The sequence below is a fragment of the Musca autumnalis genome, unplaced genomic scaffold (genome assembly GCF_047663935.1).
Source record: "Musca autumnalis isolate F117 unplaced genomic scaffold, ASM4766393v1 scaffold_5, whole genome shotgun sequence".
NCBI lineage: Eukaryota > Metazoa > Arthropoda > Insecta > Diptera > Muscidae > Musca > Musca autumnalis.
The window spans coordinates 167,747,791-167,772,591 of record NW_027412088.1 but is presented as its reverse complement, the minus strand read 5'-3'; the positions used below and the strand labels follow the sequence as shown (position 1 = coordinate 167,772,591).

General features: G+C 36.0%; 3 protein-coding genes and 1 long non-coding RNA gene across 4 annotated transcripts in view; 1 reads left to right on the top strand and 3 right to left on the bottom strand.

Moving 5' to 3' along the window:
- The window catches only part of LOC141387428 (uncharacterized), a 145,469-nt gene that overhangs the window by 120,038 nt on the left and 630 nt on the right, over nt 1-24,801 (bottom strand). The window lies entirely within an intron of this gene.
- Nucleotides 9,207-10,258, bottom strand: LOC141387702 (alpha-tocopherol transfer protein-like). The gene is made up of 2 exons (XM_073957778.1): nt 9,580-10,258; nt 9,207-9,516 (listed from the first exon to the last, which is right to left on the bottom strand). The coding sequence occupies exons 1-2, from the start codon at nt 10,249-10,251 to the stop codon at nt 9,262-9,264; spliced, it is 927 nt and encodes a 308-aa protein (XP_073813879.1). The 5' UTR covers nt 10,252-10,258; the 3' UTR covers nt 9,207-9,261.
- Nucleotides 13,157-14,440, bottom strand: LOC141387701 (alpha-tocopherol transfer protein-like). Its single transcript, XM_073957777.1, has 3 exons — nt 14,103-14,440; nt 13,674-14,043; nt 13,157-13,512 (listed from the first exon to the last, which is right to left on the bottom strand). The coding sequence occupies exons 1-3, from the start codon at nt 14,402-14,404 to the stop codon at nt 13,258-13,260; spliced, it is 927 nt and encodes a 308-aa protein (XP_073813878.1). The 5' UTR covers nt 14,405-14,440; the 3' UTR covers nt 13,157-13,257.
- The window catches only part of LOC141387423 (retinol-binding protein pinta-like), a 38,341-nt gene continuing 36,964 nt past the window's right edge, over nt 23,425-24,801 (top strand). Inside the window, exon 1 of the mRNA XM_073957083.1 lies at nt 23,425-23,586. The gene's annotated coding sequence lies outside the window, so the exon portion shown is untranslated. The remainder of the gene's footprint in view (nt 23,587-24,801) is intronic.

Genomic DNA, 24,801 nt, shown 5'->3' with positions numbered 1-24,801 from the left:
GGCTTTAGTCGTTCGCACAATATCCCTGGCACGATCTTGTAGGCAATAGGAAGTAGACTTATGCCCCTATAGTTAGAGCATACAGTCTTATCTCCCTTCTTGTGGACGGGGCACAGGATACTCAGGTTCCAATCGTCGGGTACTCGTTCTTCCTGCCAGATGGTGCTAACTAGCTGATGAATACACCTTATCAGCGTGTCGCCTCCGGTTTTGAACAGCTCGGCTGGTAATCCATCGGCTCCTGCAGCCTTATTATTCTTCAGCCGATTTATTGCTGTCTTTACCTCATCTTGGCTAGGCGGTATACATTCAATACCATCTCCTGGGATTGGGACTGTGGTATCTTCGTCGTCTTCGCTGCTATTGGATACCAACAGTTTTGAAAAATTTTCTTTCCATATCCTGAGTACACTATCTGTATCAGTAACCAAATTACCTTGCTGGTCTCTACAGGAGGATGTGCCTGTACCAAAGCCATCAGTTTGATGCTCGACTCTTTGGTAGAATTTTCGGACTTCATTCTGGCTCCTGTACATCTCGATTTTTTCACACTCCCGCTTTTCCATCTCTCTCTTTTTCCTGCGGAAAAGACGTTTCTCCTCTCTCCTTTTCTCCCTGTATCTCTCTCGTGCGCTACGCGTTGCTACGGATTGTAAAGTAGCCCTATATGCCGCATTTTTCTCTTCGGTGGCAGCACGACACTCCTGATCATACCATGGATTCCTTGGTGGAGGCCTCTGGTATCCAAGTATGGATTTTGCGGCTGTTTGCATGGAGTGGGCAATGCTTTGCCATTGCGCTGATATGTTATCGGGATGAGGAGTGCGTTGATTAAGCAATTGGGCTAGTTGAGTGGAATATGCTGTGGCTATCTGTTGTGATTGCAGCTTACCGATGTCTAACTTTCGTGTTGTGTCTGTTCGTACTTTGTTTGCCACGTTTAAGCGGGTGCGTACCTTTGCTGCAACAAGGTAGTGGTCCGAATCAATGTTTGCGCCTCGGAACGATCGTACATCCAACACGCTCGATGAATGTCTTCCATCTATCACAACATGATCAATTTGATTTCTTGTTTTCTGATCTGGAGACAGCCAGGTGCCCTTATGAATATCGAGATGATTAAATCTGGTACTGCTAACTACCATGTTTTTTGCAGCTGCAAAGTCTATCAGCCTCATACCATTGTCAGATGTTTCACTGTGGAGGCTGAATTTCCCGACTGTTGGGCCAAAGATATTCTCCTTTCCAATTTTAGCACTAAAATCGCCTAGAATGATTTTAATGTCATGGGCAGGGCAACTGTCATATGTTTCTTCTAAGCGCTCGTAAAATATATCTTTGGTCTGTTCCTCCTTTTCTTCAGTGGGAGCATGAGCGCAAATAAAGCTGATGTTGAAGAATTTAGCTTTTATTCGAATTGCAGCAAGTCTTTCATTCACTGGAGTGAAGCTGGATACCAGATGTTTTAGTCTCTGACTAACTACAAATCCGCAACCAAACTCATGCTTTACATCATGGCTGCTATAATACAGTGCGTCACCTTTAGGTGTTGTTGTGACGCCTTTCCCAATCCATCGTATTTCCTGTATGGCAGTAATATCGGCCTTGTATTTTTCAAGTACGTCTGCCAATGCGAAGACTGCACCTTCTCTATAAAGAGTGCGAACATTCCAGGTGCAGATTCGCAGATTATGGTCCTTAAAACGTTTGCGGGGTTAGTCAACTTTAGAGGGGGTTGTTTTTCTTTTCTTTCGTTTTTTCATAGTATGCTGTTTTTTCTAGGGGATGGTTACTAACCCGACGCCCAAACCCAAGTTTTTAACGTTCTTATGGGAGAACGCGCGGCACATGTTAGCTCACTACCTTTAACGGGTGTTAAAGGCAGTTCCCCAGGTGACACCACGGGGAGGTCAGTGTCCACTTGAGATGAAAGAGGGACCAAGATAAATCCTGGGCTTTGCCATGTTAAAGCCGGTCAGGACCGTTGCTTGGTATCTTCCATCCCCTACGTCACCCATGATAAATACATTCCATATTGAAAAAATCATATTAAAATTTGTAATTTGGCTACAAATACTTCTAAATGTGTAAATAAAAATAGCTTGGAAAAAACCTTAGTGATGAGCGTTCACCTTTAGCGAATACTGTTTACTACAAACAAAATAGATTGGTATTTTTTATTGGTACAGGTAATATTAATGTGGATTGTATAGCAAATATTACATTTTTCTGAATAATCTTTTTCCAAAAAAAGCTAATGACGTGAAAATAGTAAAACTATTCTTTACTCATTCATGTAAATGATTTTATAATTCAGGATTTTTCACCCTTTTTGGATAATATACATGTCTAAGTGCCTAACATGGTAAACAACATTATATTTTCTAGTCATTTTCTCAATGTTTATAAACGATTAAAATATAATTAATTTACACAATATTGAATTTTATTTATTATACTTGCATTCTTTGCCAAGAAAGCACATAAAAATTCATATTTCCTCATAAATAAAAAACACATGTGGGGTACATTACCGGTACGTTATTTTTTTAGTGAACCGACCAGTGGTACACAACGATATTTTAGTGTATCGACTGCGGTACTCTACGATTTTTTAGTGTACCGCCTGCGGTTCACTACGATTTTCGTTGCGCTCCGGTACGGTACGCTAAAATATTTTTTAGTGGTTGTGCTCCGGTACGGTACACTAAAATATTTTTTAGTGATACCGTAACTGGAGCGGTACGTTATTTTAGTGTACTGTTTCTTTTCGAACACTGATTTCCTTTCGTTAATGAAGAAGACTAAATACCAAATGTCAGCAAGTTCGGTAAAACAATGTGGCTAACCTTTAAAATACCGAAATTCGGGAGGTACCGTTCCACGGGGGCTATATCAAAACGTCGATCTATACCTACAAATTTCTGCCGGAAAGTTTTTAGACCCACAAAAGACTTAATACCAAATTTCCGTTATTTCGGTAAAACTTTCAAATAGAACCCGTGGATCTATACTGATAATTCATTTCTGGAATATTTTATTATATAACACCATGGAAGACTAAATAACAAGTTTCAGTCTTTCGGCGGGATATTGACGTCAAAACCTTCAGAATTACGAAAATCGGGAGGTACCGTTCTATGTGGGCTATACACATACCGACGTGTACATATACCGGCTGTGTACATATACCGACGAATTTCAGTCAGAAAGGCTTTCAAAGACTAAATACCAGACTTCAGCTATTTCGGTGGGTTGCTGACGCCACAACTTTCAAAATATCGAAAATCTGGAGGAACCGTTCTATGGGGGCTATATGAAGACGTGGACCTATACCTACAAATTTCTGGGAGAAAGTCAACGAAGACTAAGTACCAAATTTCAGCCATTTCGATGTGTTAATGAACCTAAACCCTTCAAAATACCGAAAATCGGGTGGTACCGTTCTATGTGGGCTATATGAAGGCCTGACATATACCGACAAATTTCATATGGAACGTTTAATACCCCAAATGAAGACCAAATATCAAATTTCAGCCATTTCGGTGGAACATTGAGGCCACAACCATCAAATGGTACCGGAAATAGAGAGGTACCGTTCTATGGGGGCTATAATAAGGCGTGGACCTTTACCTACAATTGTCATATGGAACGTTTAATACCCCAAATGAACCTCAGCCATTTCGTTGGAATATTGAGGCGTGGACCTATACCGACAAATTTCTGGGAGAAAATGCCGAAATTTAAAAATGCCGAAAACTTTGAAGGGTAATGTAAGTGTATTCTTACATACCAATCCTTGGTTTTTGATTAAGAAAATACTCTTAATAAATGCCTAGCATATCCTTGAAATTATATGAACGTAACATTTATAGTTAAAATTATATCGCATATTTAAATTTTTCATCAAAATCGAAAATTGTAAAAAAATTATTTTTTTTTTAATTGTTTGCGTTTTCGGCCAAATGCGTGGAAATGCATCGACTAAATAAGACTTCATAGATAAGGAATGACAAATAACCGACAAAAATATGCGACACAATCTGAGTTTTACGTCAATTTTTGCAACCATTTTTTCTGGACCAGTGGCTTTATGTGGATTAATATATTATTAATAAATAGATATTAATTAATATTAACATTACTAATTAATATATACTAATTAATGTTAATATTATTAGTATTAATATTATTATATAACATATATACGCACATATGTTCCCACAAATATAACGGAGAGGACAAGGGAGACTTCTCTAATTAATATTATACATTTTTATCAGCATTTTTAGAATTTCTCAGAAGAAAGCATTAAAGAAAAATGCCACAAATTGTAAAATATAATATAGTTTTAGTTTTTTTTTAATAGCGAACATGTATCTGCCACTACTTTTATCACAATCTAGGCGCGTATGTTGACACGCTAGAAGCTAATTATTTTAATTATTTTATTATAATAACTCATAGCTGCATTTTGAATTCTCAGGATTGTATTTAGCGAACATTCAGTATCTGCTTTTTAGCTGCATTGAATATGTTGCGGTTTTATATTATACTATTGTTTAAGTCTGGAGTATTCCGCCAAGGGTTTAACGTCCTATTACTCTGTATTGCAAAGAGTAATGTTTACAGAACGATCTTACTACATTGCAAAATTTGAAACTCGAAATCAAAATAAGAATAAAATTCAACATTAAAAAACTCTTTCGTCACTGCAAAAATCAAACTGTTTTGGTCTCCTAATTAAGTGTAAGATTCTGTTTAAGTATAAGATTCGAAGCATATACATATATAAGAATGCATATCAAAACTTCAGTGCGGCATCTTTTTACGGCAGAAAATAATTGACACCGCATTTCTCCTACATGAAAAATTTTCTCCTACACGCAAAATACCACTTTACAGTATTTTTATTACTTACAAAAGTTCAAAAAAGTTATAATCCTAATGTACAAGTATTGTTTTTCATGCTGTTTAAATTCACTGTCTAAATGCGATTGAACTTTATGCGACGTTTATGTGTATGTGATGATTGATAATGACACCTAAACGAGTTGTTGACAAATAATAAAGTTTACTATTATTAACACTTATTATTAATAAATCATTTTTAAATATTAATTGGGTAATAAAGTTAATAGAAGAAGAAAATCCAAATAAAAGAAAAGATCTACTGACTAGAAGATTAAAAAATATAAAATTAATATAAACATTTGATAAAATGAATATTACAAGTAAAAATAATAAATAATAAAAAATCGTTATCGGTATACACTCCACCATAGAATATTCTGAAGCAAAATGGAATAGTTAGTTTCCTTTCCTGTCCACAATTTTAGGCGGAGAAGTTTTTCAACCAAGGATGTTACTAAAATATGTCTAAGGATGTTACCTAAATATGTCTTCAATCGGTACCTTTTTTTTTTGGAGCTACATCAAAGTGTGGACCTATGTTTATACATATATTTTAGTGGAGATGTTAAGTGACCAATGTCACATTACGGGTAACTAATTTTCTCAAAACTCCTAGAATATGGAGGACCTATGCTGACAATTTATCGTGGGGAAGTTTTGTGACCACTACAATTATATGGGGTAACGAGGGTATATACACTTTCATACGGACAAAATGTGCCTCATCGAAATAATGGTTGTTGGAAGTACCAAATGTATGTGTTACATTATGGCAACACACATACATACATGGTAGGTAATTGAAATGTAATTAGGATCATGCACACACATTGTAAATAGTTCTATGTGTAGAAATAAGGTTTCGTGTGTAGCATTTAAGTAGAATAAGATCACTCTCAATAAAGATGCCGAACAGTAAAGACCTGCCTTTCACTCTCTAGAACATAGACAACATCACCATCCACAGCAAAACCTAAATAGTTTCAATAGGTTATGGGCCCAGGAGCACTCTCAGAGGAGAAGAAGAAATGTTCCTATAAAACTGTGTGAGTAGCAGCCAGAAAGTGTCCAAAGTGGAAGTGCCCAGGAATTCTCGTGACGATTCTTTGTCAATCAAAATCGTGTGTCGAGTCCGAGAATGAAAATGATGAGTTCATTTTCCAACGTCAATAAATTGTCAGATGACATTTGCGATACCTGGAGCGTGAAGATGAAGTCCGTGTAGGTTCATCAAGAGCTGTGGAATGTCATTCAGAGAAGAGAGATACCAGAAACTGTGAATCGGCAAAAGAAGCGTGGAGTACTCTGGCAGAAATTCATCGACCAAAGGCATCCTTAATCAAGCAGGTATTGGCGATGAAAAATTGATGTTGGTCATTGAAGAGTACATGTGTGTGTTTACGTCCGTTGTAAACGAGCAGGCATCGAGGAAAGGCAGCAATATCCACGCAAATTGTAGCAACAAACAGGAGAGAGAGAGAGTCAAAGGAGAAGTTCATCGAGTACGCAGAAAAACAATGCAGCACAATGTCCGAGTTCTCAGGTAAAGAGACAGGGTAAGGAAACCCCCACAGTGAATGCGTACACGGTTTTGGCAACGATGAACAATAAAATTGTTAATGGAAAAAAACATCTGGTGTCTAGACAGCGATCGTAATGAGTTTACGACATATGATGATGACCGAGCGCAGAACGAAAGGGAAAGTGGTAATTAACAACGGAAACATCGAGCCTAATGATGTGTTGTTTGCCTCAAATCTGAAGCGTTTATTGCGGTTGGTGAAGTAGCAGAGAACGACGTCGTAAAGATTGACGCGAGAGAAGCGACGATCCTAAATAATCAAGCTGACGGCGAAAAGGGTCAAACATCTGTTCGTGCCATCGAGTGTGTTTCTGGCAGGCAAACGGAGAAATAGCAATAACCTAACAGTTGTACGAATGGAGAGAGTCCACGACAACAACCAGACCGCAAGCAATAGAAAATCTCGAATGTGTTTCGAAGAAGAGTGCCATTGTACGTCAATGGGAGACACCATTCAGGAGGAGCCTGATGATTACTGATTAGAATTCTTTATACTTACAATAAGATAAAACTGTATTTGATGTGTATTTGTAATGTGTTTACAAGAGTAGTATGTAAGTTAGGAAATAAAGAATTATTCGGCTAGAATCTTGTGTAGATTCGTATGTATGTGTGTTGAGGAGGAGTGTTGGAAGTACCAAATGTATGTGTTACATTATGGCAACACACATACATACATGGTAGGTAATTGAAATGTAACACGGCACAATTAGGAAGGTAGATGCATCAGCCCAGCTGATCGAATCTAAAACGTCAAAAAACTAGGAATTCGCCATGAAAAATCAAAACAAATAACCATATGATTGGGTAAGTAAGAGATAGCATGTCATCACTTTAAAGACAAACACAAGCGATAAAAAGAGACAACAAGAGACCATTCGGCGAAAATTTTGACAGTTTACATTACAAAAAAAGTTGCTTTGTTGTAGCAATTCGCCGATGCATCTACCTTCCTAATTGTATCATGAAATGTAATTAGGATCATGCACACACATTGTAAATAGTTCTATGTGTAGAAATAAGGTTTCGTGTGTAGCATTTAAGTAGAATAAGATCACTCTCAATAAAGATGCCGAACAGTAAAGACCTGCCTTTCACTCTCTAGAACATAGACAACATCACCATCCACAGCAAAACCTAAATAGTTTCAACAATGGTTTTAGACCCCAAGTATATTTGGGCGAAATCCGTTCCAGAAAATTTGGAATCATGTCTGGCTGGCTGGTACGCACGATAATTCTCGAACGGATCAACCGATTCGATCCATAATATTTTGTTCAAACTTAGTTTAATTTCGAAGTTTGATTACATAGGTTCACTCCTTTCGGTACCTCCTCCACAAAAATTCGAAAATGTTCGGAAAATTTGTGCGCACGATAACTCTTGAAGGTACTAATCCATACTTTACACATCGTGAAATTTCTATCAGACTTAGATGAGGTTCCAATATGGACTCTGGCGGTCCTCTCCTCCTGGTACCTCCCATACAACATTTCGGAAAAGTTCAGTTTAGGATCTGCTCTCGAATCGCTTGAATTTTTTGTTGTAGCAACTTGTATTCACAGCCCCACATACGGCGGCACAAGTTTCATCTGGGGCAAGTCCATACTTTCAGAGAAAATAGCCTGAAAGGTGCAAAAAAAAACACCTATGACACCGTGTGTAGTGGTTGGAACGCAAAATAAATGTCGAACGTATCTGCAGATTCGGTCCAAAATTTGACCTTCGTAATATTTTGTTCAAACTTAGTTTAAGTTCGAAGATAGGCTATATCGGTCCACTCTTTCTGGTACCTCTCCCACAAAAGTTCAAAAATGTGAGCACGATAATTCTTGAAGTGAGTGACGGATTTGGTCCATACTTTACACATCCTAATATATCTGCAAGATATAGATAAGGTTCGAATATGGACTATATTTGTTCACTCCTTCGAGTACCTCTCACACAAAATTTCGTAAAAGTTCACTTTAAGACCTATTCTCGAATCACTTTGATTTTTGTTGAAGCACTTGCATTCACTTCACTTACGACGGTAAAGGTTTCTAAAGGGCAAGTCCAATTAGTAAGAAAACCCCTTATGGAACCATATGTAGTGGCTGGAGAGCACGATAACACTCTAACTGATCAATCGATTTGGTCCAAAATTGGGCCTTCGTCATATTTTGTCCAAATTTAGTTTCAGTTCGAAGATGGGCAATACCAGTCCACAACTTCCGGTACTTCCCCCAATATTTAAAAAATGTCACTAAAATGGTATGCACGATATCTCTTGAATGGGCAACCAATTTGGCCCATATCGGTCCTCTCCTTAGGGTATCTAAGTGCGGTTTAGGTTCACTTCTCCAAATTGTACCAAATTTGGTACCATTTGGTACTTTCCGTACCCATAAGTACGAACTTCGAAAACCATTTCCTTCTATTAACACCACTTCCTAACCTTGATTCCCATACCAAATTTCAAAATTCTAGCGATAACCGTTTAAAATATGCAATTGGTGCCAAATTTAGTAACTTTGAGTACTTTTCGTATAGGTTTATAGGTCGAATTTCCAAAAACCTTTGGTACATCTTTCTAACTATCAGTGACTCTCATTCCAAATAGGGTACAATATTTAGCACCTTTTAGTTTCGTCTGGGCAATGATCTGTCAGTCACTCTCTCACTAAGCTCTTTTATAAATCATGATTAGCCTAAAGGCTAATACGCCAACTTCTTATTTGTTTATATTTTATACATAAATATACATTCAATATACATATTCAATACTAATCCACAGCCAATTTTCTAAATGAACCACCATCACCAAAGGAAGGTTTCACATTCAACGGTGGCCCCTGGCGCAACGATTCATCGGTTCCATAATGTGAATTTTCCTTAAAATAATTACTATATTTATTAAATTTCTCCTCAAGGACCTGAATATTCTCCTCCAAAGAACCATTTTCTCCGCCACAATGGCGAGGTAAATATTTCTGGGGTATGTGCTGCATGAGATCATCCATAGTTTCACAAAGAAATACCTATGAAAAGAAGGAAAATTTGTCGTGAAATAACTGTTGAATTTTTATTCACTTACTGCTTACCCTGTTACGATTCTTCTCCGAAAATAATGAAAGTAACATTTTGAAAAAATTATTTGCTGCTGCTGGTATATTGAAAAAATAAATTCCCCTTATACGCAATGGCAAACAGTTTTCAAAATAGTCGACCATGGTTTTCAGAAACAATGGACTTGCCTGCAGTAAATGTGCCATGGATGCCTTTGACATATCCAAAATTGTCATAATCCCCTGAATGGCGGCATGGGGATCATCAATTATAAACAGTTCATACATGGCGAGGCCGGGATAGAAGATTTCTTCTGTGGTATACTCTTCAGTGCTGTAATTAAAATCAAACCATATCATACGGCTACCCGTATCTTCAAATGGTCGTGGCAATGCTGTGAAACAACCCAAACGATTAATTTCACGAAATTTCTCATTCTCCACATCATAAATGCCCAACATTTGGGGATACGCTGTTTTCAGTGAATAAAACGCATCGATTCTCTCCTTAGCCCTATCCATATTGTATTCGCAACTTCTTAAAAATTGTATTAGAAATTGATCATCGGTGCGGGCTTTTAAATGTGGCTGTTGTTGTAACCATAGTTTAAATTCATTTAAAACATTTTCTATATTTTCGGGAACTTCATTTAACTCTTTAATTGCAACGTTTTGCAATGTTTCCGACAGGCATTGGATTTGGGCCATATTTAAATTCGTAGACGCTTTATTTGAAACTAAACAATAAGAAATTTCCAAACAAATAAATTGTCGGCATTAAATAGCTAAATTAATTGCCCTCCCCGTGATCTTGCACACCTTCTCCGAGACCTTATCTACCAATAATGCAATCCAATTTCTAAATTTAAAACCTGTTTATCGGTGTGAAGAGTTCTTTGTGTATTATCTTTGTAAACCAGTTCTGATAAGAAAGTGCTAAAAGGGCAATAATGCGCCACAAAACAATTGTTGCTCAAAAAAGTAGAAGACGCATAAATTTAAATATGCCCCTTAAAGGGAAACTAATGCGCCGACCTGACATAATAAGGACATGAACGGTCATAATGACCAAACATAACTTTGGGTGGTATGACCGTACAGAAATAGTGGTTATAAGGTCCAATTTAACTTTCGGCGTTCTGACCCTCTTTAGCAAATATGCAATTTTAGGACACGTCTTGCAGAAGAACAATATGGTACCATTTTTAGGGGCAAATTCATATTCCTGAGATAATAGCTCAAAATCTTTAAAAACACAGCCTGGAGCAACCAAAAATATTAATGAGGATAACTCACTAACTGAATATCCGATTTGATTCAAGGAGGTTTATATCGGACGAAAACTTCGGGTACCTCCCGCACAAAAGTTCAACATTTTTACTTAAGTCTAGTTTAATGGCTGATCGAAGATCATTAAAAGAAAAATTCCGAAGTTATTCGTTGTGGTCCATGCATACCTCGTGATTCAATTGTCCAATAGTTAAAAAAAAATCCAACGGTGATAAACTAAAATAAACAAGTGGGCATGTTGATTATCGAAAGGAAAGACTCGGAGGTCTTCTATTCTATAGAAGACTCCTACGGAGATCTTCTTCTATTCTATAGAAGACTCCTACGGAGGTCTACTTCTATTCTATCGAAGACTCCTACGGAGGTCTTCGTCTATTGTATCGAAGACTCCTACGGAGGTCTTCGTCTATTCTATCGAAGACTCCTACGGAGGTCTTCTTCTATTCCATCGAAGACTCCTACGGAGGTCTTCTTCTATTCTATCGAAGACTCCTACGGAGGTCTTCGTCTATTCTATCGAAGACTCCTACGGAGGTCTTCTTCTATTCCATCGAAGACTCCTACGGAGGTCTTCTTCTATTCTATCGAAGACTCCTACGGAGGTCTTCGTCTATTGTATCGAAGACTCCTACGGAGGTCTTCGTCTATTCTATCGAAGACTCCTACGGAGGTCTTCTTCTATTCCATCGAAGACTCCTACGGAGGTCTTCGTCTATTGTATCGAAGACTCCTACGGAGGTCTTCGTCTATTGTATCGAAGACTCCTACGGAGGTCTTCGTCTATTCTATCGAAGACTCCTACGGAGGTCTTCTTCTATTCCATCGAAGACTCCTACGGAGGTCTTCTTCTATTCTATCGAAGACTCCTACGGAGGTCTTCGTCTATTCTATCGAAGACTCCTACGGAGGTCTTCTTCTATTCCATCGAAGACTCCTACGGAGGTCTTCTTCTATTCTATCGAAGACTCCTACGGAGGTCTTCTTCTATTCTATCGAAGACTCCTACGGAGGTCTTCGTCTATTGTATCGAAGACTCCTACGGAGGTCTTCGTCTATTGTATCGAAGACTCCTACGGAGGTCTTCGTCTATTCTATAGAAGACTCCTACGGAGATCTTTTCTTCTACAGGAGGCACATACGGAGATTTTTTTATTCTATAGAAAATCTCTTCTATTACATAGGCGGTCATTTAATCTACAGAAGATCTTTAGGACGGTCTTTTATTTTAAGGAAGGCCCCATACGGATATTTGTTTTTCTATTCTATAGAAGTCTCCTACTGAGGTCTTCTATTCTATAGAAGTCTCCTACGGAGGTCTTTTATTCTATAGAAGTCTACTACGGAGGTCTTCTATTCCATAGAAGTCTCCTACGGATGTCTTCTATTCTATAGGAGTCTCCTACGGAGGTCTTCTATTCTATAGAAGTCTCCTACGGAGGTCTCCTATACAATAAAAGCCTCCTACAGAGGTCTTCTATTCTATAGAAGTCTCCTACGGAGGTCTTCTATTCTATAGAAGTCTCATACGGAGGTCTTCTATTCTATAGAAGTCTCCTACGGAGGTCTTCTATTCTATAGAAGTCTCCTACGGAGGTCTTCTATTCTATAGAAGTCTCCTACGGAGGTCTTCTATTCTATAGAAGTCTCCTACGGAGGTCTTCTATTCTATAGAAGTCTCCTACGGAGGTCTTCTATTCTATAGAAGTCTCCTACGGAGGTCTTCTATTCTATAGAAGTCTCCTACGGAGGTCTTCTATTCTATAGAAGTCTCCTACGGAGGTCTTCTTTTCAATAAAATTTTCTTGGGGAAGTCTTCTATTCTATAGAAGTTTTCTATGGAGGTATTACCTTCTATATAAATCTCCTAAGGAGGTCTTCTCTTCTATACAAGTCTCATACGGAGGTCTTTTCTTCTATATAAGTCCCCCGCGGAGTTCTTCTATTCTATAGGAGGTGTTCTATTCTATAGAAGTTTCTTACGGAGGTCTTCTATTCTATAGAAGTCTCCTACGGTGGTCTTTTATTTTATAGAAGTCTTCTACGGAGATCTTCTATTTTATAGAAGTCTCCTACGGAGGTCTTCTATTCTATAGAAGTCTCCTACAGAGGTCTTCTATTCTATGGAAGTCTCCTACGGAGGTCTTCTATTTTATAGAAGTTTCCTGCGCAAATCTTCTATTGTATAGAAGTATTATATAGATGTCTCCTACGGCGGTCTTGTTTTTATAGTAGTGTCCTAAATTCAGCTTGGTGTCTACCATCCCCTACGATAGTCCCTTTGGCTTTGATACATTAATCAGTTTCATAACATTCAGTAGTCAACTTTTTATCATATTGCAACACAAATCCATACTTTATTCTAAATCATTATTGTTTACCCTTCTTTTAAATCACAACTAGTATCCCAACTTTTATTATTCTATTTTAATCGACTTCCATTTTTCGAAATGAGCCACCTGCACCGAATAAATTATCCCCACTCAATGTTTCTGTTTGTCTCAATGTTTCATCTATGCCATAGTTTGCATTATCCTTGAAAAATTGCCTATGCTCATCATATTTGGCATTAAGGTCCTGAATATGCTCCTCCATTGAACCGTTTGATCCACCATAATACTGCGGCAAATATTCCACGGGTATATGTTGTTTTAAATCTTCCACAGTACCACATAAGAAAATCTGAAAAATAGTTTTTTTAGTTTTTCGATTTTTGCAGTCTGTTTCGGTAAAATGACATGTGAACGAATTCGTTTTTGTTTGGTAATCAGAAATTTGATAGAAACTCTAACGAAATCGTTCGCAAAATGTTTTTTTTTTAAGTTTTCTATTTGACAACTTACTCTTTGTCGCAATTTTTCCGAAAGTAATGGGAAAAGTATCTTAAAAAAGCTATTAGCTACTGGAGGTATGTTCACATAATATATGGCCTTAATGCGTAACGGCAGAGATTTTTCAAAAAAGTTGATCGCTGTCTTCAGTTGAGACAGATTTGCGTGTAGTATATGGGCCATTGTCAGTTTGGACACATCAATGATTGTCCGAACACCACAAATACTGGTATATGGATCATAGATGGTGAATAATTCATACATGGCCATAATCGGACGAAGAAGTTCTTCGTAGGTGTATTCATCGGGGCTGTAATTCATATGGCCAACCATTAAACGTTCACCATTGCCATTCAAAGGTTTGGGTAATGCAACAATAATGCTGGTAAATAAAACAAGGCAATAATACATTATACGACAAAAATTTGTTTGTATTCCTACCCCGAATGACTTATTTGACGAAATCTCTCATTATCTACATCGTAAACACCCAAAATATTTGGATATTTGGTCTTCAACGTATAGTACTGATCGATTTTCTCCTTTGCTTTTTCCATGCTGTATTTACAGCCACGAAGAAATTGTATTAGAAATTGTTCGTCCATTCTCACTTTCAAATGCGGCTGTTGTTCAATCCATAATTTGAAGATCTCCAAATCTTTTGGTATTCTTGAGGGATCTTCGAATAGTTCGTCTTTGGCAATTTTTTGTAACACCTTAGGGAGAGGCTTTATTTGGGTCATGTTGTAGTTCGCGCTGCCTATTCTACACTAAGTTGTAATTTGTTCTTTAGTCTGGAGATCGATTATTTCAACTCATTGACTATTAACGTTGTAAGTATCGGTTGTAATTAGTCCCAGAAAACCGGTGTTTTGGTACAGATAACACTGTACAACACAAAAAATAATTACAAGATAATTTGAGGAGCTTATGAAAGAAGGCCGAAAAAGAAGACACGTGTATGGCGTTTTGAAAGTTTGCGTCGGTAAGTAACCTAAATAGGCGTGCCAAGTTCCGCCCATCTCTACAGATTTTGAAATATTCGACATCAGTTTCCTTGGAATCCTTGCATTTTAGGTATAAAGTGCATTTGGCAATATTACTGACAACAATGCGGGGTATCTTTTTATGACAAAAATTAACCCTCATGCGAGTCACTAAACGGGTCTTTTTGGTTCCTTTATTCAAAAACATTAAAAACTCTTTTAAAATGTGATCGTATCAGATCAAAATATTCTACAAAATTATTTGTCGTAAAATTTTACTATAGGTCCCCGAATACACCAAAAATGTAAATCGTACCTAAACGCCAGGAATCTGCCAAAAGTAAAATCACGTTTTAGGGTTAATGTTGTACATTATCTGAGTTTTAAGTTTTGTCCCACAATACTTCATTCTAGATAGAAGACGTCAAAGACAAAAATATTCTCCATCAAATTTCAATATAAGTCGCCAAATAAATGAAATATGTATTTACAATATATATCAAGAAAATATATACATATATGCCAACAAAACACCCAAATATTTTTTGAAAAAATTTGGTTTGTTCTTTTTTCGAGTTGATGCATGAGAGTAACATAAAATTTAGTTTTAGACGAAAGGTGATAAAAGAAGAAATATTCTACACAAAATTTCACTATAAGTCCCAGAACAAACTAGATATCTAAATAAAATACCTTGTTAAGAAAATTACGTTACAAAATTAGATATTATAGGTAGAAATTATTTGTTAAACTTTTAGACTCTTAATTAAAATTTATTCCATACTGAGTCAAAATCTCCTAAAATACTTCACTTCATACTACTTATATTGAAATTTGATATTGAAATTTGATGGAGAATATTTTTGTCTTTGGCGTCTTCTATCTAGAATGAAGTTTTGTGGGACAAAACTTAATTAACTCAGATAAAGTGCAACATTAACCCTAAAACGTGATTTTACTTTTGGCAGATTCCTGGCGTTTAGGTACGATTTACATGTTTGGTGTATTCGGGGACCTACAGTAAAATTTTACGACAAATAATTTGGTAGCATATTTTGATCTGATACGATCATATTTTAAATGAGTTTTTAAAGTTTTTGAAAAAAGGGACCAAAAAGACCCTTTTAGTGACTCGCATGAGGGTTAGTTTTTTCATAAAAAGATACCCCGCATTGTTGTCAGTAATATTGCCAAATGCACTTTATGCCTAAAATGCAAGGATTCCAAGGAATCTGATGTCGAATATTTCAAAACATCTAGAAATGGGCGGAATTTGCCACGCCTATTTAGGTTACTTCCCGACGTAAACTTTCAAAACGGCGATACACGTGTGTTCTTTTTTCCGGTCTTCTTTCATAATCTGTGCGGGGTTTCTTGTAATTTTAAGAAAAGTTAAATTTTGTTGTGCAGTGTAATGTAAGAATTGCATTGCTAACAATTTAAATATGCATTAGAATAGATAAACAAGCAAAACGGAAACAAGCTTAGATACGTTTATACAAGCGATTATTTTTATGACAAACATTTCTATTTAGATTTATTAAAGCCTGTATGATTGTATTCTATAGAAGACAGGTACGAAGGTCTTCTATAGTTGACACCTATGGAGGCCTTCTGTTCTATAGCAGACACTCCTTGAGATCTTTTATTTTATAGAAGCCACCTACGGAGACTTCTTTTCTATAGAAGACCTAAGCGGAAGTCTTCTGAAGACTCATAGGTCCGCTATTTTCTAGATAATTTCTTCTATATAAGAAGGTTCCTACGGACGTCTTCTATTCCATAGAAACTATGTACTAAAATCCACCTACGGAGACTTATATTTTATAGATGTCTTCTACGGAGGTCTTCTGTTTTTAAGAAGGCTCCTACGTAGTTGCGATGTTCTACAGATCTCTTCCTCTATAGAAGAATGCTTCTACGGAGGTCTTCTATTTTATTATTATATGCTATAGAAGACTTCAACGGAAATATAGTGTGATCCAACTAGAGGTTCCTAACTTTTTTTAAAGAAAAACACAGAAAATTCTAATTGAATGGGAAATGTTTATTACACTGTGCAACAAAATGGAGGTGAAAGTCTGGGACACGGAAAATTCCTCTTGATGAAGAAAGGCCTTGGTGAGTATATTAAGAACCCCGAAAGACAGATCCGCCGTGAGTCGAACTTCCGCGTTATGGCGTGATCAAGTTTTTGCTAGAGACCCTGTAAGCCATCAGGAATTAGAGTTATATCTTTGTTCACTGTTGTTTTAGTTTATTTTTGAGATGGCATGATTTCAGTCAAACCGAAGAAGGATTATTTTCATAAAGCACTTCGACCTTCTAACTCACTTCCTTCAATGTCCTTTTCGTCCTTTATTTTAAGAGCCGCTATAAAAGTACCACAAGCAGACATTTTTCAGCTTCGAAATGTTATGCAAAAATGTCGCTCAGAAGATTATAGGTACGGCTCTCATTGACAACTATTCGATTTTGTCTCGTTTTCGTGGTCGTTTTGTGCATTTACCTTGTTTTTGTTCAGAAAAAGACTATATTTTGTTTCTTGTACATTCGTAACAGAACATACAAAAACACAAAACACAGTTTTTTCTAAGCAAAAACAGGGTAAATGTCAAAGATGACCATGAAAACGCGACAAAATCGATTAATCGATTAGAGCCATACCTAAAATTTTCTGAGCGACATTTTTGCAGAACATTTCGAATCTGAAAAACGTCATCTTGTGGTACTTTTATAGCGGCTCTTAAAATAAAGGACGAAAAGGACATTGGCCGCGTCTCAGACGGTCCAACTTTAAACTTTACATATCCCCACAGGAAACAGTCTAACAGTGTGATATCACACGATCTTGGTGGCCAGTCGACCGTCCCAAAACCTAAAATTGTCTGCAAATCGAAGTGTTCTCTTAATGAATCCATTGATTGATTGATGCCATGTGTGGAAGAAGCGTTGTTTTCCTTAAACCAAAATGTAGCCAAAATCACGAGCTTCATTTTCAAGCATCAAATAGTCGGCTACCCTGGTCGCCATTGAAGGTTATGTACTCACCGACTTCATTTTTGAAGACATATGGGCGGATTGTTCTACCAGCGCACTACAGGTAATTTTCCCAGTTTTTGAGGCAAAAAGACAATTTTGCAACATTTAAAAATAGTTTTTTAGTTGGCATTGAAAAAAGAACATGTCAAAATTTATGAATATAAATGATTTTGTTTTTTATTTTTGCCTTATTAAGGCGAAGGCCATTTATAGTGATATTTAATTAATTCTCTTTTGAGTTGAGCTGTTAGGCCTTTAGAGATACATTGAAAAATTAGGAGTCTACCGAAGTCCCACGCATCCAACCATTACACTACGTTTCACGGGTGGTAAATCCGATCTTCAGGTGTATTAGGATGTTGTTTTTGTGGCAGACGAAGGCAAAGCTTGGTAACTGGTATATATATCGAACTTCATTAGATAAATGTATATGCGAAATTATGTCAGTTAATTGAAACTCCAAACTTTTCCTATAGTCCTGCTTTGGTAATCCCATTTTTCAATGTTCACAAATACTATGGTAAGTTTTATTCCTACATCATTAGTAATTGCTCTTCTATATCAGAAGATTTTATTTTTTTGATCATCAATTATTGTCTACTAAAGTTTTGACAAGTTGATGGTGGCTTAGAACGCTAAGACTCCTAATTTTTCAATGTATCTCTAAAGGCCTAACAGCTCAACTCGAAAGAGAATTAATTAAATAAATGATTTTGTTTTTTCAAAATATTGCCATTATCGCGGTTTAAATTGCAGTCAAAGTGAGAATTTTGAGAAAAACTAAAACAAAATTAAATTGTAAGGCCTATTTTAATACATTTAAGACCCTGGAAATATAAACCCAATCTAAATATTTGAAAAATGGAATATATTGGTCATCGCGAAGGAATTTTTTTTCATATGTAAAATACCTTAAACATTTTGCGTAGCGACCAAAAACACAACATGTCAAAAAATATTTTATTTTTCTTAAACTTACTTAATGTAGACTTTTACTAAATTGGCCGGGTTTGGCCGTGATTTCGCCAGCTAAAACGCATTACTGAAAGTCTTCCGCATTGATATTACTACACGAAGAAAAATTTATGTTAGAAATATGTTTGGATCCAAACAGAATATGTTTGTGTCCAAACAAATATATGTTTGCAACATTTTGTAACATACCTCAATTTGATATGTTTGGGTAAAACATATTTTTAATGTAAGAACATTTTTTTCATGGGTGGAGAGAGGATGTTTGTCAACGAGAGTAATAACAGTGCTCTCGCGGCTGTGGAATGCTGTTTTATAATGAAGAGTTGTGGGTATTGTATAAAAGAAGACGTAGAAACGAAGAAGGGGGCTTTGGTGGCATGTATGCGTCAAACTCGTGTGTTTCTTGTTTTGTTGTTGTTAACCAACTTAGCAGGCGAAGAAGAAATGATATGAATTATATTTATTTTCTTTCTTCAGTGTTTTAGATGCCTTTGTAGAGTCAACACGGTAAAGTGAGGGAATAAATCAGTGTTTTGTGTTTTCTTAAAGAAATTGTGCTTTTTAGTAAATTAAATGTCCAATACATTTTATAATTGAATCGGAATGTTGAATGGAATTATTTTATTGGACAAGGATGAAATCGCATTTAATATTGGTAATTACATACATACTTATCTATATTTGAAATATGGCATATCCATATTTATTTATTACATTACATAATCATTTGATTCTAGATGCCGATTCCCCGCTGATGATTTCAACTTTGAGGACAATTTGTTTTATTTCACAACTAAGGAGAAGCGTTCAACTACGTTTCTATATATTTTTCCTTTTTAAAAGTGTGACAATTTACAAATTATTTCAATCAGTTTTTCTTTTATTAAAGTGTGTTATGTATTTCTTTGGAATTTTGTATGTACCTATGTGTTTGTTGTTCTTTTGCCTTTCAATAAACAACCTCAACATTTGTGTGTATACTATAGAGATAGCCAGTGAGTTCGTACTGAGAGCAAGTGAGCACACATTTCAAAGTGTTTTACATTGAATTTTACGCTCCCTTGCTCTCAGTAAGCGCCCACTGGTGCATGTGTTTGTTTTTTTTTTTTGTGCCTTTTGGGTTTGTATTTTTTTGCACCCAAACATATAAAATGTTTGCACCCAAACATAAAATTGTTTCCACCCAAACATATATATGTTTGCACCCAAACATATATTTGTTTCCATCCAAACATATATTTGTTTGCAGACCCAAACATATATATGTTTGCTGCAAAATATGTTTGGGACATATGTTAGAGAGGCCGTTTTTTTTTTGCGTGTAGGTTTCATTACCGTTTTTTGATATTTATCAATTTTTATTATGTTACTTCTCAAGAGAAATTCATAAAATTATGGAAGTTGAGGAAATAAATAATATATGGGCAAAACTGCCAATAATTTCATATTCCATTTCCAAAAAATTGAATTTTTTCTTTTCGCGCTACATTAACGATTTTTGGTACATAGGTTAAGAAAAAATTCCCCAGTACAAATCCGCTCGCGAGCAAATTTTTGGTTGTTGCGGACAAATGTTATCGCGGTTTTACTTCTGCTTTTAAGAAAAAATTATTATAAAAACGCTAGTTATTTTATTGAGCACAAGTGGTTATCACGAAGTGACGTCATTTAGTAGATTGCATAATATTTGTAAAATGTTACTCAGCATTCGCGGAATTTACAAAAAATTGACAAAATTTTAAATGTAATCCGAATTGTTTGAAAATATAGGTCCATTTACCCGTCAAAAATTAGAAAAAAGTAACAGTTTTAAAGAAAGACTTCACGGGGAATCAAATGAGACCAAACTTATAAACATCGGGATAGTAGTTAGGATATTATAGCCAAAATGAGCACATATTTGTGTTACAAAAAACAAATTTTGGTGTGGAATAATAGTTTTCACATGCATTCTAGAGTTGAAAATATTGGAAAAATTCTATAGGAGTACTTCTTTTATTTTTCTTGAAACTCCCAAGAAAATGGGCGAATTTTGCTTTATCTACATTCACATAGAAGGTTTCCCATTGAGGAAAGTTATCGGGTTGATGTAATAAATCATTAGACTTCTTAAACGGAAATAGAGTTCAAAAAAACCGCTTTAACTTATATGCATTATTAAAATATGTGTAAATCGCGTAATTATCAAAATCGTTTTGTCCGTATGTGATTTTCCTGTACAACAAGACCATATCTTTTATCTTTTCTCCTATCTCGCGTTTTAGTAGATGGATTTTAACGAATAATGATTTATTAGATCCACAACGTAAAAATCCAAAATTTGCAAGCATGCACGAGTAAATCGAATGCCAATTGTACAAATTAGACCCGAAATATATGATTTTTAGAAATTTGTTCGCACAAAATTTTCGTATTTGGATACAGATTTCTCTGAAGCTGTGTAGGCTACATTCACGACACATATATCAAATAAATCAGAATCGTGAGTTCTTCATTCCTATATATGATTTTTTGAAAAACCTGTTTGCGGAACGAAATTATAAGAAAAATTCAAAAAACACTTAAAATCTGGCTTCAAAATGTCAGCATCATTTAATGGTAGACGCAGATCAAATTTTGAGAAGTTATACACTAGTGAGATGATCCTTATTTAGTTGCTTTCTACTTTTACTTTAACGGGAAAATCGTGAAAAGTGTGGTTTAATTACAAATCGAGAGAAAACAAAAAAAGACACGTTGGCTTCAACCCATTTTTACCCATTTTTTAACATAAATATAGCCACAGCTTCCACGCAAATCAACTTTGAAGGCCAACATTTTTTGCCAAGTCTAAAAACATTTCATTTTATCCAAAAGCATGTAAATTGTACAATATACAACCACTATTCGCGAGTTATAAACGGGTAAACCTTGGCTTCAACGATGTTAAATTTTCAATAATATTGCCCATATGTATATGAAAATGTTGCTGTTTATAATTTCATTGCAAGTAAAATAAGTAATGGTAACAAATTATTCATTATATCCGGGGTTTGATTTAAACGGTTCGGCAGTAAAACGCTTTATTTTATATCCCTTTTACATATTTGTTATGGACGCGGTTAAAAGCACTAAGAAAATCGTCTTTTTTAACGTATATTTCAAAAATATACAAAATTGTAACAACAATTCCTATGATAGCATAGAAATCTCAAACATGTTTGCTGATTTCTTTAAGTCATCTTATTCCTCTATTGGATTTAATGGTCAATATAATTTTTCTATTGAAACATTTAATAATTTTCCCTGTATTACATTAACTGATAAAGAGCTTTCAGCAGCTTTCAATTCATTACGTATTTCTAATAAACCTGGACCGGATGGTGTTCCCACATCCATTCTTAAATCTTGTGCAAAATGAATTTTGCTTACCACTTACTAGGATTTTTAACGAATCTTTACGTCAAGGATATTTTCCACTCCAGTGGTGGTCCAGCTATGTTATTCCACTTCATAAGTCTGGTACTAGATGTTTGGTTGATAATTATAGAAGCATAGCGAAATTAAGCGCCATACCTAAATTATTTGAACTATTAATATCCCGCAGATTAAAACATTTCATGAAATCAATATTTTCAGCTCTCCAACACGGGTTTATTCAAGGAAGATCAACAACCACAAATCTCTTAGAATTTCTACGCATGTGCATAAGGCATTTAGTAATAAGAATCAAATTGATGTTATTTATACTGACTTTAGTAAAGCCTTCGACACGGTTGTACATAAACTGTTGCTTTACAAACATAACGTAATGTTGTTTCCTTGCGTTTTCTTAAACTGGATATCCACCTACTTAGAAGGTCGTACACAGAATGTGTTATTTAATAGTTGTTTATCGAAAAATGTTACTGTCTCGTCTGGTGTTCCACAAAATAGTGACTTAGGACCTCTCCTTTTTGTGTATACCTTAATGATCTCCCTTCTGTTATACGTTTCCGTAAAATGTTAATGTACGCTGACGACGTTATATTGTTCCATCAAATAACAACTTCAAGCCATTCACTTCAATTACAATTCAATTTACATTCTTTGGCTAACTGGTGTAGCGTCAATGGAATGTCCTTAAATCTTAAAAAATTTACAAATCTTTCACTATTTAGGATTAAACATATCTGCACTGAATACCATGTTGGTTCATACATATTAGAAAATATTTTGTTTTTCGTTGATCTTGGTGTAATCTTGGATAATAAACTAAGATTTCATCTTCATAATAAAGCCAAGTCATTATTGGGATATATTAAGCGATGGTCCAAAGAATTTCAGGATCCTTACGTGACCAAACGTCTATACGTTAGCTTGTTTCGTCCGGTCTTACAATATGGCTGTATTATATGGAGTCCTTCATACAAGTGTTATTCAGATAAAATTGAATCCGTTCAAAGTCAATTCCTTTTGTTTGCTCTCCGTGGCTTAAATTGGTATATATCTGTACCGCTCCCCCTTACGAAAGTCGTCTTATGTTAATTGACCTGCCCACACTCGAGACAAGACGTTTCATGTTGAAATTAATGTTTATTTTAAAACTGACTTGTGGATTAATCGATTCTCCATTTTTATTAGGCGAAATAAAATTTAATTGCTCGTTTAACTCGTAATTTTATTCCAATAAATTTGCCATTCGTTAGTACGGCAGACAAGTATGCATGATTTTGATATATATATATATGTTTAATATTACTGTCTGCCGGCTGATTTAATTAGTAGCCGGTCATCCCATCATTCTACTAACCCTCCATAGTCCGGTCTATGGGTTGTACGCGTTCCCTACGATATAGGGAGGTGGCCCCCTCGGTCGGGTGGGGCGGGAGTAAGTGACATGCGACCGAACCAAAAAAAAAACATTTTTGCTGCGTACAACCGTGATTGTTTTCAGCAGTTTGGTGTGTATAAGAAAACTAATGAAAATGATATTGGAACAAATAGGTTTGTTCGTTATATACGTAGTTGCTTATAGTCCTTTGTTCGCTTTATCCGAATTTAACTGCAGAAATCTTTATTTTATCTCACTTTTACATATAAATCATTTAAAAAGTTAAAAAACAAGTAAAAAAGTATCAGTCGGCTTTGCCGACAGAGATTTACCCTCAGCTTGTGTATATTGAAACAATTTTTTCCCAAAATACGTCTGTATTTAGGGGGTTTTAAAAATTTTGGGCTTTTGAACCGACAAAAATGTTGATTAGGATTAAAGATCAAAAGTTTTGCGGAGGAGATACTAAAAGGAATGGATCGACATTGACCGTTATGGATCTCCAGGCACAACATATGGTGCAATAGTGGGTTTTTACACTCTTCGGGCTGTTTACTCAAGAAGTATGGACTTGTCCCTAAAAAAACTTTTACCATCGTAATTGAGGCAGCGAAAGCAAGTTGATTCAACAAAAATCAAAGTTATTCGGTATTAGGTCTTAAAGTGAACTTATCCGAAATTTTGTGTGGGAAGTACCGTATGGAGTGGACAAATACAGTCCATATTTGAACCTGATCTATATCTGGTAGATTAAGTGTAGACCAATTCGGCCACTCCCTTCAAGAGTTACCGTACGAACAATTTTCCGAACATTTTTGAACATTTGTGGGGGAGGTACCTGCAGGAGTGAACCGATTTGGCTTATCTTCAAACTTAAACTATGTTTGGACAAAATATTACTAAGGCCATATTTTGGACCGAATAGGCAGATCCGTTCGAGAGTTATCTTGCGCTCCAACCACCTCACACGGTGTCATAGGGGTTTTTTGCAACTTTCATGCTATTTTCTCAGGAAGTATGGACTTGCCCCTGATGAAACTTGTACCGTCGTATGGAGGGCAGTGAATACAAGTTGCTAAAATCAAAGCGATACGATAAATGGCCCTAAACTGAACTTTTCCGAAATTTTGTGTGGGAGGTAACCGAAGGAGTGGACCTATTGATACCATATTGGAACCTCACATTACTCTGGTAGAAAGTTTACGCTATACAAAGTATGGACCAAATCGGTCACTCCCTTCAAGAGTTATCGTGCGCACAAACTTTCCGAACATTTTCGAACTTTTGTGGGGGAGGTACCGGAAGGAGTGGACCGATGTAGCTCATCTTCGAACTTAAACTAAGT

Coding starts and splice junctions, on each gene's coding strand:
- LOC141387701 (XM_073957777.1), bottom strand. CDS start 14,404: ATGACCCAAATAAAGCCTCTCCCTAAGGTGTTACAAAAAATTGCCAAA. Junction 14,044..14,102: donor CGTCAAATAAGTCATTCGGG/GTAGGAATACAA, acceptor TTTATTTACCAG/CATTATTGTTGCATTACCCA. Junction 13,513..13,673: donor CGGAAAAATTGCGACAAAGA/GTAAGTTGTCAA, acceptor ACTATTTTTCAG/ATTTTCTTATGTGGTACTGT.
- LOC141387702 (XM_073957778.1), bottom strand. CDS start 10,251: ATGGCCCAAATCCAATGCCTGTCGGAAACATTGCAAAACGTTGCAATT. Junction 9,517..9,579: donor CGGAGAAGAATCGTAACAGG/GTAAGCAGTAAG, acceptor TTCTTTTCATAG/GTATTTCTTTGTGAAACTAT.